Raw genomic sequence first — 15526 nt, 5'->3', positions numbered from 1 at the left:
CACGTTAACTAGCTAGCTACTGCAGCGTACTTGTTAGTCCTTGCAACAGTCCCATAACGGACTAACGCTAGCTTCACCTAATTTAGTTGAATTTCCAGATAACCCAGTTAGTTCTTACGGCGCTAGCTAGCTAGATAACCGCTTGTCAGTTGAGTTAGCTACCAACTGGTCCGCTGCAGTCGACCCGCTACTTTTTGTGATAACACGAGGCAGTTTGACAACAATGTCTGACATGGATGAAGATGCAGTGTTGTCCGATGGAACGTTAGACGGAGAGGAAGAAACTCCTCAAGGACCTGGAGAGGACGAGAAGGTATAGTTTAGCTAGTAGGCTATTTATGAAGATGTGCACACAAGTCACGCCATTAGTATGTTTCATCTTTGCAGATAGTAAGTTGTATTCTGGTAAGTTTCTTCTAGTTTATAACACTCGTTTTTTGTTTTTCTTTTTTATATCCAAAAACTGTCAGGTTGCTAGCTACCATAAGATGCTTATTTAAACAGGGGGTTTAAACAAAGTCACTGTTCCCTTACAAATCCTGGGCTACATGGCTACTAAATGCAGGTGTCATCACAAGATCAGGGCAGCTGATCTATCTGTTGCACGGGCTGAGAGCATTTGAGGCTGCGTGATGTCATTGGATCACCATGCAGAGGAAGAAAGGGTCTTGGAACCTCCCAGTTCCAACAGTGGAGGAAGGCAGGAAAGAGTGACAGAAGAGCCATGATTCAAGAAGAGGTACGAAAACTGGAAGAGGAAAGACGAAGGTCAAGGGCAGTGGAATTGGCCTCCCAAGGACCCTGGACCAGGTGGGATCTTCCCGAGAGGAAGGTCACCTGGGCGGACCTATGCAGACTGGAGCCATTCCCTATCTCCTTCCTGCTGAGATCTGCGTATGACGCACTCCCAACCCCAACAAACCTGCACAAGTGGGGCATGAGAGAGGACCCATTGTGCAGGCTCTGTGGGGAGAGTGGCACCATGGCACACGTCCTGTCCGGGTGTAAAAAAGCACCCACCCAAGGAAGGTATAGAGAGCGCCATAACAAGGTGCTCATGACTCCTTCTAATACCTCAGAGCAGGAGAGGAAAAAGAAACGCCAAACATTTAGGAAAACAACATCTATCCAGTTTATAAGGGAGGGGGAAAAGCCACCAGCCACAGCTGAAACCAGAACCAGCCTGCTATAAAAGGCCCAATCATGGGAAATGAAGGTTGACCTGGGAGGAAGGCTGCAGTTCATGAGAGGCTGAGCAATCCATGGGTCTAATCTTCTATGTAACTGGAATCCAGCTAATTTAGCTACATATTAATTACTGTATATGAAGTAACTGAATTAACATTTAAGTGGTGATCTAGTCATAGTAACTTGATAATTTGTTGATGGAGAGCAAAAAATACAGCCTTACTGAATTCATGCATAAAATTGCCATGAGCGTCAGCTTTACTTAAGTGTATGATTGGTATCCTTATTATAAAGGGTTTAAATTAAGTAGCGTCATTTGGAATTTCTACGTTTGCTGAGGTTCCATTTCTGACTAAAAGTAATGGGTGGTTTAGTAGCTATCATATAGAGGGGCTTTCGTCTGGGTTGTGCGCCATACACAAACATTGATTGGCCCTGTAGAACATTTACTCCCCTGCGTTTTGGCACCACCAACAATTTGGACAAATATAATCATATGATGTCTTCCCTCTTACAGGTACAGGTTTGCCATTTGACCCAAGAAACCATAAGTCAGGGGCTCTCATTGCTGTGCCGAACAGGAAATGGTCTTGGACATGCATTTGTCAAAGTGGACCTAAAAGACAAGTAAGGGGACAAAAATACATGCAAAGCATTAGTGGCTGCCTTTGCCTCTGAAATGTTAAATTCAGGTTATTTTCCTGTATTTGTAACAATGTCTTTGATTTTGTCTATTCTTTATATAATTTTCCCTTTGTTGTCACTGTACTCCTCAGAGGACTGGATGACATTACCGCAATCAGCGGTTACACACACCTCCGTTTTCTGGACTTATCCAACAACCACCTTGTTGATCTTGCTCCTCTGGCATCTCTGACTCAACTTCTCTGGCTGAAGGCAAGCACCTCTCTATTCGTATTTATTTAGAAAAGGACATCTCTGGGGCTGTCGGTATCATTCACTATGACTGATGGTGAATTTTGAATGCAACTCTTCTGTAGGTTGACAATAATGCTGTGTCGTGCTTCAAAGGGCAACCTTTTGCTCAGTTGACCTTCTTGCAGTGGCTGAGTATGGCAGTGAACTGGCTAAAAGACCTGGATGGCCTGGTTGGGCCTGCCTTGGAGAGCCTCAATCTTACAGGTTGGTCTGTCAGGATAAGTAGTGGCTCTATGATATTAAACTAATCCAGAGTTTTCTTATGGAAGTGATAAGTGACAGGAATTATGTATTTGATCAGAAGGAGGTTTATTATATCCCATGTGTTATAATTCAGTCAATACAGTATATAAGAAACTCTGTCTAGTGTTGTAACAAGACATTTTGCAACCTCTCTAACAGGAAATGGTATTCAGAGAGTGAACGGCCTTCAGTGTGGCTGTTTTGCCAACCTGGTAACTCTAGAGCTGAGGGGAAACCACTTGGAAACCACTGATGGTATCAACTTTCCCAACCTGCGACGATTATATCTGGTAATAAAAGAGCTATGATTTATAAAACACTAGCATTAACACACTTAATATCCATGCACTCATGTAATGACCCAGAGATCAGAGTGCCTGTAACTATTCTTGCTCTCTGTTCAGGCCCAAAATGTTATCAAGGATTTGAAAGGTTTAGAAAGGCTAGAGCGCCTCACCACTCTTCATCTTCGAGACAACCAGCTAGATTCTCTGGATGGCCTCAGCCCCAACATGAAGTGTCTCCAATACCTCAATGTCAGGTACACATCACAAAAGGACAGATCAGAGCCTGTCATCAGTGCAGTAAAACACCAAATAAAATTATATATGCCATATTATATATTCCATATACTTCTGTCTCTCCCCCTTAGAGGCAATTTAATTTTAGATGAGAGTGCCTTGCAATGCCTTGGGCTTGTGTCAAAAACTCTGCGGGCTTTGGTTGTTTCTGAGAATCCTCTCGTGGAAACGACAGACTACCGGCTGAGTGCACTGATTCTTCTGCCCCAGCTGGAGCGGCTTGACAAAGAGCTGGTCTCCCCAGAGGAGAGGGCTGAGGCCCGGGAGAGAATCAAGGTAAATCTAAAGAACATCTTATTTCTCATTGTGGCGTGGTCAGACATCAATGGCTTCCCTTGTTGTTCTAATGGCATGTATGTCATTTCAGGAACTTAAAGAAGAGGACATTTCCTGAGCCACAATAAATGCAATGAATGCCAAAATGAGGAAGTGTTTGACTTCCTTGAGAACACAGCCTTGGTGTGTAAATGTGGGTTCTGTGATTGTGTTGTATGAGAAGCGTTGTATAGCTTGTATGATGCACTTTGTATCTGTATATGTGTACATTGCTTGTGTCATGTGTAAATGCTCTTACACTATTACAGCCAATCTATTTTTTTGAACAATAAAACTAACAATTAAAATGTTGAATGCATCCATTGATATGTGCAAATGCAAATAATCAGGTAAAGTTACAAAGCAATGTGCCAGTGACGAATGCATAAGAAATGAAGGAGTGTTTGTATTGCAGGAAAAACTGTGCTGTGTTTGCCTGAGTAAGGATGAGAGGGCAAAATCTGACACCATTTCCCTGTTGGCAGACATCTAGCTTTAGCTTTAAGGGAATAGTGACATGCAATAGATATAAACAAATCACCATATGTAGTCTGTACTGTCCACCTATCTACAAAGTGGGTACATTTTATCGGATAATTTGTTTCTGATTAATAGTAGCAATCTGAAGATATCAATATTTCCACACCTCAGCATCATACTGTTGCCAAAAAGAAGGAACAATATTTCATATAGTCTTTGGCCAAAACCAAGACAAATTACTTAAATCTTCTGAATAAAAATATTGCCCATTTTATGAAGTCTAAAGCGGTGGGTGCAATTCGTTTTGTTGTAGGGTAATTTCCCAACAAAGATCGACAAACGTTACCTAGTTCTCCACATTTTGGCTACCGGATATAATACTTGTGTTTTATGTCCATATATTGGTAATTTTCTCATTAAAAGGTTAAATGATAAGAACTAAGTCATCACAGATCTGTAACTTTAATAAACTGAGAAATGTCTTGTGAAAGCAACGCCTCATGCGCAACTAACCCCACAGCTGTTCCTCCAATGATTGGATTAGGTGGGCGTGGCAGTTAGAGGAGACATAAGTCCCTTCCTCAATGCTTCCGCCTCCTCCTCGGTTGTACTTACATCGGGCAGCTAACATTGGCGTGGCGCAGCTTTGAAACTACTACCCCGGGAAGCAGCAGTGTGACTAAGAAAAAACAAAAACAAACATAATTTTCAAGGGGACGCGGTTCTCAAGAAATAATCCAGAAACCATGACTAGCTACCACAAACCCGACGAGAAAACTCTGCAGGGGCTGAAAGACGTCGCTAACAAGCTCAGGATCAACTCCATCAAGGCGACATGCGCGTCTAACTCTGGGTAAGTCATTTAAAGTTATGTTGGTATAAGTTATTAAAACAGCCAACATTATATAGGAAGAAAATGCAAATGCAATATGTTAAAACGTTACTGTGGGGACGCACGTTTTACTTGTGCCTGGTTAACGTTACACGTGCTGCAGATTATCTTCAAGCAGTGGAAAGCGTAGCCACAGCAGACAGCTAGCAAGTAGCTATACAACGTATAAACGTTCTGTTTCTTTCTAAGCTAAATGTATCTGGTAGCATAAGCTAACAATTTGCGCCATGCACGAAAACAAAAGGCAGCGTCTGCGTCTATAGTTAGGTTATCAACAGTCTGTACAAGCTACCTACGAGTTCATGCTAACTAGCCTGAACTATATGCAGCATGGTACTATCAAGATGAAACTTTGTCTCCATTGATTAGCATCGACCTGCCTCTACTAGCTAGCTAAAAAGAAACCACATGACCATGTGAAGGGTGAATCGCGTGCTCCGTTTGACTCTGTAATTTAAAGTTGCAGCTGCCTCTTAAAATGCTTACGGTATATAGCTTGCTAGACATGTACACAAATGCACACCAGTTGCAATTGCTTTAAGGAAATCTGCGTACGTGTGTTAATATGATAAACCAGGATAGTGGTTAGTCAAAAAGACAATGGCCCTTACGTTAGGATTGCTTTATCCTAAACGTCTGAAGTCGTACAACTTTTTTGCCAGTCTGGAGCTCTTCTCTTCACACAGTTACTTTTTGTCACATTTTGTCTGCCCTCGTCCTAGTATTCTGTCAATAATGATCTGTATACACATCCAAAACATCAATATACTTCACCAGAAGGGCAACATAAATGCTGTCCGTAATTCGAATCATGCGTTTCGGATGGCTCGCGGTCTCAATTACCCGCTGTCATATGTTCCTTCACCCATCTATTCAAATTGTTGTAGAGGACAATTTTGGACAAACTGTTTTTCTTTTCTTGTGTAGCTAAAATGAGACCATGTAACACTTTTTTGTTCGCATTGTTAAATAGAATCCAGAATCTGAACCAGGGAAGCAATGAGAAGTCTTAAGCCAGATTTTTAAATATGCAGTCAAGGACCACAACTTAAATGCAGCATCTGTTAACTATTTGGCCAGGTACATCCAATTTAGATTGTAGTCAGTTGAAGTAGGCTGGCATTGTGTAATTTTTTACTCACTCTCTTGCACAACTGCAACTTTCAGAAATAAACCTGTTTCTTACTTCCTTGTGTCAACTGACAAGGAAATGGATAAAGTATTTCCTGAATAGCCTATGCGGTTTTGATATTGTCTCCCTTAAGAAATTGTGATTTTTGGTTTGTTACCGGACATTAATGTTCAGTAAACTCAATCAATGTTACATTACACTTCAGTATCTGATTGCTTTTGTTGCGGCTTTTATGAATTTACCTCAGTTTATTTCTCAGCAGGTCATCGCTCAACAAGAGGACAATGGGTAAACAGGGCACTGGGTTTTTTAAGAAATTTAACCGTGACCATGATGTCTGTTTGAATAAGATAACTGTGTTTCGGCATGGTTGAAATGATGCCATTTGTAATTTAACCCAATAGGGAAGAGGAGATGCTGTTGAGTAATGTGGGATTTCTAAACATGCTGTGTACAAAACTTTGACCGCTGTGCTGCAACTAACCGTTTCACAAGTTTACTGTTTAAGTTTTTTTAAGTGCACTGGAGTGTGGAAACATAACTGACGTGGTCATGTTACAGATTAACAGTCTTTTGATAGTCTCAATCCCGAAAGATATGATGCTCTATTTAAAAATCACTGCTTGCCAAATGAATCCTGTTTAAATGCCTTTTCAGGAATGACCAATTGTGGTACATACGTTTTTGTTACTGTCAAACTAAAACAAAGTGAAGATTTCTGAATGTAGCAATGCATCTATGTGCATGGTGTGTGTGTGTGTGGGTTTTGTTTTGTTTGAATTAGGCATGCACAATTTGAGAAATATGATTCGTTAAATTTTTAGCTTTAAAATTGATATCACGATTCTGTTTTTTTTCTCATGAAGTGTAAAGTTTATTGCACACATGAACCATGACAAAACAAATTGTCAGATTTAACTTTTATTTTATTTTTTATTATGCAGCACCACAAGCCTGTAAACATGAGGAGAAGAGAGAGCATTGCAGCGCTTGGGGGTGCTTTAAAACCCATTTTATACAGTCTAAGACTCACAGAAAGTAGCAGTGTTTGATTCAGTCGGCTAGTAAAATTAAATGAAAATCTGTCATTTTAAAAGTATCAATTAAAAAAATCTGTTATTGAAAAATTAAATCCTGAACAGGATGAATCAAGAATTTTTTTTTTTGGTAACTTAATTGCGCAGGCCTAGTTTTTAGATACATTTTTATTTCTGTCTGAACTGTTCTCAACAATGTCCCTTTTTTTCTTCTTCTCCCTAGTCACCCCACATCGTGCTGCAGTGCAGCAGAGCTCATGTCTGTGCTCTTCTTCCACACCATGCGCTATAAAGCAGATGACCCCCGCAACCAGTGTAACGACCGCTTTGTGCTCTCAAAGGTTGGCATACATTTTGTTTGAGAGATTGATGTTCTTCATTTGGTCTGCGCACCTGAGATTTGAGATTATGTGTTGTTTCCCCCCCCCCCCCCCCCCCCCCCCCCCCCCCCCCCCATCCCATTTCTCTAGGGTCATGCTGCACCTGTCCTGTATGCTGCCTGGTCAGAGGCTGGTTTCGTGAAGGAGTCTGATCTGCTCAACCTGCGCAAGATTGACAGTGACCTGGAGGGGCACCCCACACCAGTACGTCAAGAATCCCAAACGCCTTCCTGGTAGATTTTGTACAGTTGCTTTCTAGGTCTAGTTTAACTTTTTTTTTTGTCTCATTCTCTAGAAACTGGCTTTTGTTGATGTGGCAACAGGATCTCTGGGACAGGGTCTCGGGGCTGCCTGTGGGATGGCCTACACTGGCAAACACTTTGACAAGTCCGCGTATGTATACAAAAACTATGGATTCATAAGAGGTTGAAAGACTTGATCCTGCTTTTTTTTTTTTTAAACTGATGGTGATCTGAAAACATTTTTGCAGTCTTCAGGTGAAATGTCATAAGTGTTAAACTATGGTCTTGTTGGACAATTTTGACTATTTTGTTAAACTAGGAGCTTTGCAAGACTTTAATGCTGTAACTGATTTCTTTTTAAAGTGGAGCCTGAGGCACTGTTATCTGTTTTAATGCATAAACCTGTTTGTGGTAACTCCTTGTCACGGGGACTGAATAATGCTCCAGAGTTGGGCTAAAACTTGGGGAGGGGAAAATCTAGCATGGCCATTTTCAGAGGGGTCTCTTGACGTCTCTCGTCAACCAGATAATTTAATGAAAATGAATTCTATGGACACCCACCGGTCTCCCCTTTCAAACATGCCCACTTTATGCTAATGTCGCGCAGTTTGGGCTATAGCATGCAGTTTTTTTTCTTGCAAAAATGAAATTGAAAAATGAAATTCTTGCAGATGCCTGGCATCAAAGCTTTCAATGCCAAATTACTGTATAACTTTTTAGAAATGCTTTTCTCAAGGTCTTTAGCTTGATTTGGAGAGATTCTTTTAAAAATCCATTTTCTACTGGTAAATTGTTAAATTATACAGTCTTTCTAACAAATGGTTTTAACCAAAAAACTGCAAAACATTTTGAGACATAGTCATAAAGTGTAGTATAACGTACTAGGGCTGAAACTATTCCTCGAGTAACTCGAATAATTTGATTTACAAAAAATCCTGAATCCACATGTCTTGTTAAATCAGTGTAACTAGCGGTGTACAGCTCACTGTGTTTCTGCAGAGGATTATTACTAGCGCACAAAAGGCTAACGCTTCTGTGGACACAAGAAAGATTACCAATGAAGACAGCAAAAATAGTGAGGGGTCTATGAGAAGAGACGGGTGAAAGAAAATGACAAAGTTTAGGATCATTTTAAGCAGCAAACATGTCTCTACATCATCTCAGTAGAAAACATCCAGTGTACTCCTCCACTACCCAGGGCAACAGAATCATCTGCTGCTCTTGTGCACTGCGCCATTTTGCACAACTACATGCAAATGGCGATGATTTAAGAACAGAAAAATACTATAAGAAGCGCTACTTAAAATTATTTAAAAGATTCTATCTGTTGGAATGTATTCGTTTTCTTTGACAGTAACATTAGTGATTCTAAGGAAAAGTAATAACCCAATATATTTAAGGTAGTTTGTACCTCGAGCTTTGCGTAGACTATACACAATTATTTGAAGCTTTTTATAAGGTTTTTCCATGATATAAGGGTTCAATAAATGGTTCCTAACTAGGGATGAAGTGGGGAACCAGTTTTGCTATTAACCACACTTTAAAATGGCATAGTTAATTAATCGTAAAGCCTCTGCTACACTGAGTATTAACTGACTGCAAGTCATGTGTGTGCAGTTCTTTTTAAACCTTCATGAACATAAACCTTTGCACACACAAGGCACATCAGATCATTTGTACGAGTCAAAACGCCGCGCCAGCTAAAACATGTCACTGACTCTAACACTAGATGTTACTCACTGAAACATCCCCTGTGGGACATAAAGCTGCAAGAAGATACATCGCAGTTATTCCTTGGCAACATGCTGCACATTTCCCTGTGACGGGTGCATCTTGTCAAGCAGCTTCAACGACTTTTACACACCAACTAGCAGGACCCAAAAAGGGCTTACTCCTTAAGGACAGCTGTGACCAACTTTGCCTCTAAATTACCTAGTGTCAAATATATTTTCATATGAATTTAAAAAGTGGGTAACATTTTCAAAATTTTGTTTCAAAAGGCCACAAAATTCAAATCTAGTGATCATGTAATTTCATACATGAGCCGCAGAAATTAATGAATAATTGTGAAACCATGATTTAAATTTCGGACTATAATCGTAACAACAATATATAATTATTGCGTCCTTATTCCTAACTACTTTATTGGTCCCGTTGGCTCTATTGAGTTTATTAATTGCCGCTTCTAATGTTTCTGGTTCAGAACCTGTGATGGGGTTCATGATTGGTTTCATATGGCCTAGATGGATGGAATGTAATGTTCTTCACTCAAGACCAGTGACTTATTCTATGCTGAGTCTGGCGATCTTTAACTTTCACATTGGTAGTCCACCCATCATGGATCTCAACAGTCTTGTTAATCCTGTAGTAGCCAATGTTGTTCCATACATCGTTTCCCCTTTCTACATTGTGTTGTAGTTACCGTGTGTATTGCATGATGGGTGATGGAGAGTGTTCAGAGGGCTCGGTGTGGGAGGCCATGGCCTTTGCCTCGTACTACAAGCTGGACAACTTGGTTGCTATCATGGATGTCAACCGGCTCGGTCAGAGTGAGGCCGCACCCCTGAAGCACGACATGGAGACCTACCGCAAGCGCTGTGAAGCTTTTGGGTAACTTTGACTTTCCATTCGTTTTCAGTTATCTAATTATCTAGAATTTTATTTTTTCAAATTATTCCTCAGTATTCTGTAAAATTGAACAACCTCTCTTGTTATTTGTATGCATGCGTATAATCAGGACCTTACTATCAACCTGTTGAAAAGCTGGGTTTTAGATTGCATTGACACCTACCTTGTTTGGTCAGTTTTTAAAATGAACCCTGGAGCTCTTGGTTGGATAGTCTGGTTTGTTTGAGCTGGTGTGAGAGCTCCGCTAAACTCTAATCCACTTGAAAACGAGTCTCGTTCCACAACCCAAATACATTCTTAATCTGGTCTTCCATTATTTCTGAGAACCAAAGTGTTGGCGAGTTTCGGATATTCTGTCTAATAAACGGCAACCATCTCAATTGCGTGATGTATGTTTAGTGTTTTGACAAAGTGCAGTGTGGAAGCAAATCGAACCAAATGAAGTGTTGATGAGTTTTGGGGTAATGTTTGTAATGTTGGTATGCTGTTAAAACATAGCCATTGTTTGTGTAGATGGAACACGTATGTTGTGGATGGGCATGATGTCGAGGAGCTGTGTAAAGCTTTCTGGCAGGCTCAGCAGGTCAAGGACAAACCCACTTGCATTGTAGCCAAGACATTCAAGGGCAAGGGACTCAAAAGTAAGTGTGGCTTCCCCATGAGAATATTCTTTTATTTATCAAACAATTGTACTCTAGTCTCTGAATTTGGTTTATGGGACTTGTTTATCCTTTTGGCTGTAGATATTGAGGATCTTGATAACTGGCATGGAAAGCCTATCCCTAAGGACAGGGTGGATGACCTCCTAAAAGACCTGCAGGCTCAGATCCAGGTCCCCAACAAGACCCTGTGCCCTGAACTGCCCAAAGATGACACAGCACCTGCCGACCTTAGCGCCATCTCCATGCCTTCACCCCCAGAATACAAAAAGGGAGAAAAGGTATGTTTTTACTTACTTGCGTTCAGTCAATGGAAATTCACTGATAAACGTTTGCCGGGCCTTATACTAATATAAGCACCTGAAAACCTTTTTAACCTACATGTGAAATATTGTTTATTACGTTTGTAAATCTCTGATGCTTACACATTTCTTTCCCGCCCTGTCAGATGGCAACAAGGCGTGCATACGGTCTGGCGCTGGCCAAGCTGGGCCAGGCAAGCAAGAGAGTGGTGGCCCTCGACGGAGACACCAAAAACTCTACCTTCTCAGAGACCTTCAAGAAAGCCTTCCCTGACCGCTACATTGAGTGCTTCATCGCTGAACAGAACTTGGTATACACTATTTCGGTTTTCACAGAGGATAAAATGCTATTACCTCTCTCAGTTGCTAAGTTACAGATGTTGGACATGATTAGCTCAATCTTGAAAGCGGGATAAACTTGGCTTTGGCTTAACTCTTACATAATGTGCTCCCCATTGGTCTGAACTGTTGCTCTTTATTCTTTAGCATAATAATCCCCTGTCACTTATGACCATGTAATCCTCATTTGTAATCATTGTCATGAACCCTAACCTTGGTTCACTGTCTTGACTGGCTGCAGGTGGGAGTGGCCATTGGCTGTGCCACCCGTGACCGCACAGTTGCATTTGCCAGCACGTTTGCTGCCTTCTTCTCTAGAGCATATGACCAGATCCGCATGGGAGCCATCTCCCAGTCAAATGTGAACCTGGTAGGGTCCCACTGTGGGGTCTCCATCGGTAAGCTTTCTGCTTAAATATCACTAGTTTTCTTTTAGGCCACAATGAGTGTCCACTGTCCCCTAACTGATCTTTCCCTGGCTTCAGGTGAGGATGGTCCTTCCCAGATGGCCCTGGAAGACTTGGCCATGTTCCGTGCTATCCCAACATGTACTGTGTTTTACCCCAGTGACGCAGTGTCCGCAGAGAAAGCCGTTGAGCTCGCAGCCAATACAAAGGTTGGTTAGGCCCCCTTGTGGTAGTTTGGCCAGTAAATTGTCTTCACAATGATTGAAGTTACATTTTTATGTTGTAACTCTATGTTCTCAGGGTATCTGTTTCATCCGTACCAGTAGACCAGACAATGAAGTCATCTACTTGCCAGATGAGAAGTTTGAAGTGGGCGTAGCTAAGGTAATGATCAATGCAATGGTTTTGCAAAATTGTATACAAAGTAGCAACAAAGAGATTGGAATACCCACCAGGAAAATGTATATGTAATTCTATTTAACCAGGTGGTGCGCCAGTCTGACAGTGATTGTGTAACGGTGATTGGAGCTGGTGTTACTCTGCATGAGGCCCTTGCTGCGGCAGATATGCTGGCCCTTGAAGGTAAACTCACGTTGCCCTCTAGTGGGTAGATGCAGTTATTGAGGCTCGCATTTCATTACTACCATGAAACAGCCATTTTCTGGTAATTCAGGGGATCAGCTGTTCATTTGGTTAGCATGGGCTAATAAACAACTCTAACATAATTAATTCCTATAGGGAAGAAGATCCGTGTGATTGACCCGTTTACTATCAAGCCCCTGGATGCCGCTACCATTCTGTCTAGTGCCAGAGCCACAGGCGGACAGATCATCACTGTGGAGGACCACTACAAGGAGGGTGGGTTGTTTTTGTTTTTTTGAATATCCTGTTTAAGGTTTCTCCAGTCATGTACCATAGTTTTTTTTTTGGCCAAAGAATACACCAGGTGGTATTGGGGTTAAATGCAGAGTGTTCTCAATCTACCCGTGTCTATTAAGAGATCATCACCATCATTCCTGGGGATTTGAGCTGATAGTCTGTTTCCTCTGTCCAGGTGGTCTTGGTGAAGCAGTACTGTCGGCAGTGGGCAAGGAGCCCGGCATTGTTGTGACCCGGCTTGCAGTGACCGGTGTTCCCCGCAGCGGAAAGTCCCAAGAGCTACTGGACATCTTCGGCATCAGCGCCAAGCACATTGCCAATGCCGTGCGTCAGACCTTTGCAAATTAAAAACCGCAATTTATCTGTCACTCCGTTCCATCTCAACCAACTGCAGTTGCCTAGCATGATCATGAAGACCTGTTAACTTTTTGTGCCCCCTTGTGGCTTTGGTTAAAGTGCAGTGTGCTAACCCTGTATTGTTACTACCACAGATGGAGAGGGATGAGAAGGGAGTGCTGTGTTAACACCTGCAGTGTTAGTTGCTCCCTCCCGTTTGCAGTGTATAGTACCTTCTTCTACAACATTCCTTTCTTGTACACTATTCATATTTTCCAAACGTCTTGCTAGTAGCTCAAACAAAAGCATCACAGAATACTGTAAATGTTGACAGCTGTCTGGTTCTGATCCATTGTGAACTGTCAGGCCACAAGTTCTGTTCTGCATTCCAAACATCTTTTTTTCACATTCCTTACAACAATGCCTCATTTCTTCTCACTCAGCTGGCATTCATGCCTCGTATTGTTTCGAAGAAGCACCTACTGTGTAGTGATTGTCACAGCTTTTGACGCTTAGCTGTGGTAGAGAACGGTTTCTTCATGCAGGTGTGAAAAGTTAAACCTCACAGTTATGAACCATTGAGCATTCCTGGCCACTATGTCGTCCCACAATGTTACTGGCTTTCCAGGTCACGTATGTCAACCTGTTCTACCTGTGTTGTGCTGAATTAAAAAGATTAACCCAATGCAATTTTGTCTTGTGTGCTTTCCCCCGCCCCACTCATATTTATGGGTGGCAATGAAGATGGGTCCACAATTATCAGCTGATTTGCACGGATTCATGACTGAGCCTTTTTTCTTTTTTTCTTTTTTTTTTTTTTAAAGGAAAAAAGTGATGTAGCACCACTGGGTTTTTAGTATTTTCTTCAGTGAAATGCTTCAACCTGTGTAGATAGGCAACCCATGTTGGTTTCTAGAAAACTTATTCTATTGATCCTCCTGCTTTTAGAAGGATTTCCATGAAGTTTGGTACAAACAATTGTGCATAGAGAAAGACTTTGGTCTGATATATTTACTAAAAATGGCACCTCAATTTTTCCTTCATGAAGTAAATATCTCACCTTGTCCAATTGTTTTATGATAACTTTAAAAACAAACTCCCATCGGTGCTATGTCATTTTTCTTGTAGGCTCCATTCCGACCTCAATAACCTGGAAAAATTCCTTATGGTTCTACTACAGCCCACTAGTCTGACGTCCGTTTGTTTGACAACGCCTCTCATCAAAGATCCCATTGTTAAGACCATATAAATAGATGTTTGTAGATCACTTCCCATAAGTTACAATCAAGAACAAGCCAAATTACCTTTCTATGTTTAAAACATTTAAATGTTTATCAAGCCAAATCCACACAATCTTGCACCGGTTTGTGTGCAGTGTTTGTGTCCCAAATTCCCCATACAACATAACCTCATATGTACAGGTGCTATCCTAACCTTAACCAATCAGCTATCCTAACCTATGTAAACGTTTGATCTGAATAATGGGATGTCCAAGCAAAGGGTTTATATTTTTTGATGTTATTGAGAGTTCGGGACAATGGACAGTCCCCTTCCCATCAGCCTCATCTGGTGGCTTTTACAGATAGATGTCATACATGGAGAGCTGGCAAAGAAACAAGGTAGAAACGTTGTGCTAGTCCTTTGTGTCTTAAACAAGTCACTGAAGATGAATTAAAATTAGAAGTTGGATGTATTGTAGGCCCCTGCTCCTCACTGCAGTGGGAATTGTAAATCCAGGGTGTTGCCTGACTGGGGTTAAGGAAGGGGTTGAATGTGGTGAGTGGATTACTGCACATTCCTGTCAAGATTTAAATGAATAGTCTTTGGTCACATCCCTATTTACCTGGGAAGAGCACGTCACGTCAGTGTTTCACTGTTGACTGTTAAGTTGTCCAATGTGCCATTTGGAATGAGTCTGGATTATTCTGTTGTCTCTGTCTCATCAGCTGATTTTCAGATGTAGAAAAATAAACAAATTCATAACATTAACCTCATTGATATGATTAGAAATGCTATTTTGGTCCTTGTTAGTCTCGGGAGCTGTCGCCCCTGATATGATAATGCACACACACACATAGCAGGCTCTATTTCCTTTGGAGGCTGGGGTCCTTCAAAGTCTGCAGCAAACTCCTGCTTATGTTCTACCAGTCTGTCATGGCCAGTGTCCTCTTCTATGCTGTGGTGTGTTGGGGAGGCAGCACTAGGAAGAGGGATGCTGGACGACTAGAAAAGCTGGCTCTGTGGCGGGCATGGAGCTGGAGTCACTGACATCAGTTGCAGATAAGAGGACCCTGAGCAGACTGCTCTCCATGATGGACAATGACTGCCGCCCCATACACGCTACTTTCTCCAAGCAGAAGTCTATGTTCAGCAGAAAGCTCCTGGGTCTTGCAAAACAGACAGGCTGCATAGGTTCTTTGTCCCTAGGGCCATTAAGCTCTTCTATGAGTGTGATTGGTTGGTTTGAGTAATTGAGTGTTTAAGTCTGCTCTGCAAACTGCCCTTTGTACCACACTGCCCTTTGTACCTTCATCTGGGTTCCTTTAG

The 15526-nt window shown here is 41.7% G+C and overlaps 2 protein-coding genes across 3 annotated transcripts; both read left to right on the top strand.

The window, feature by feature from the left end:
• The first annotated feature begins 66 nt into the window (after positions 1-66).
• On the top strand, positions 67-3561 carry lrrc23 (leucine rich repeat containing 23). 2 transcript variants are annotated; one of them, XM_034876777.1, is made up of 8 exons: positions 67-313; positions 1706-1815; positions 1965-2085; positions 2190-2331; positions 2530-2660; positions 2775-2911; positions 3162-3227; positions 3319-3561. In XM_034876777.1, the coding sequence occupies exons 1-8, from the start codon at positions 224-226 to the stop codon at positions 3353-3355; spliced, it is 834 nt and encodes a 277-aa protein (XP_034732668.1). In that variant the 5' UTR covers positions 67-223; the 3' UTR covers positions 3356-3561. The 2 variants fall into 2 exon arrangements, with proteins under 2 accessions (XP_034732668.1, XP_034732667.1); XM_034876776.1 differs by having other exon boundaries at positions 3023-3227.
• A 759-nt stretch (positions 3562-4320) lies between these two features.
• On the top strand, positions 4321-13664 carry tktb (transketolase b). Its single transcript, XM_034876738.1, has 14 exons — positions 4321-4599; positions 7031-7148; positions 7278-7391; positions 7483-7580; positions 9848-10039; positions 10571-10698; positions 10801-10997; positions 11165-11329; positions 11599-11755; positions 11843-11973; positions 12065-12148; positions 12250-12346; positions 12503-12622; positions 12819-13664. Exons 1-14 carry the CDS (start codon positions 4493-4495, stop codon positions 12989-12991), a joined length of 1881 nt encoding a protein of 626 aa, XP_034732629.1. The 5' UTR covers positions 4321-4492; the 3' UTR covers positions 12992-13664.
• The last annotated feature ends 1862 nt before the right edge of the window (positions 13665-15526 follow it).

The sequence above is a fragment of the Etheostoma cragini genome, chromosome 7 (genome assembly GCF_013103735.1).
Source record: "Etheostoma cragini isolate CJK2018 chromosome 7, CSU_Ecrag_1.0, whole genome shotgun sequence".
Lineage (NCBI taxonomy): Eukaryota > Metazoa > Chordata > Actinopteri > Perciformes > Percidae > Etheostoma > Etheostoma cragini.
This window is presented reverse-complemented; position numbering and strand designations above follow the sequence as displayed.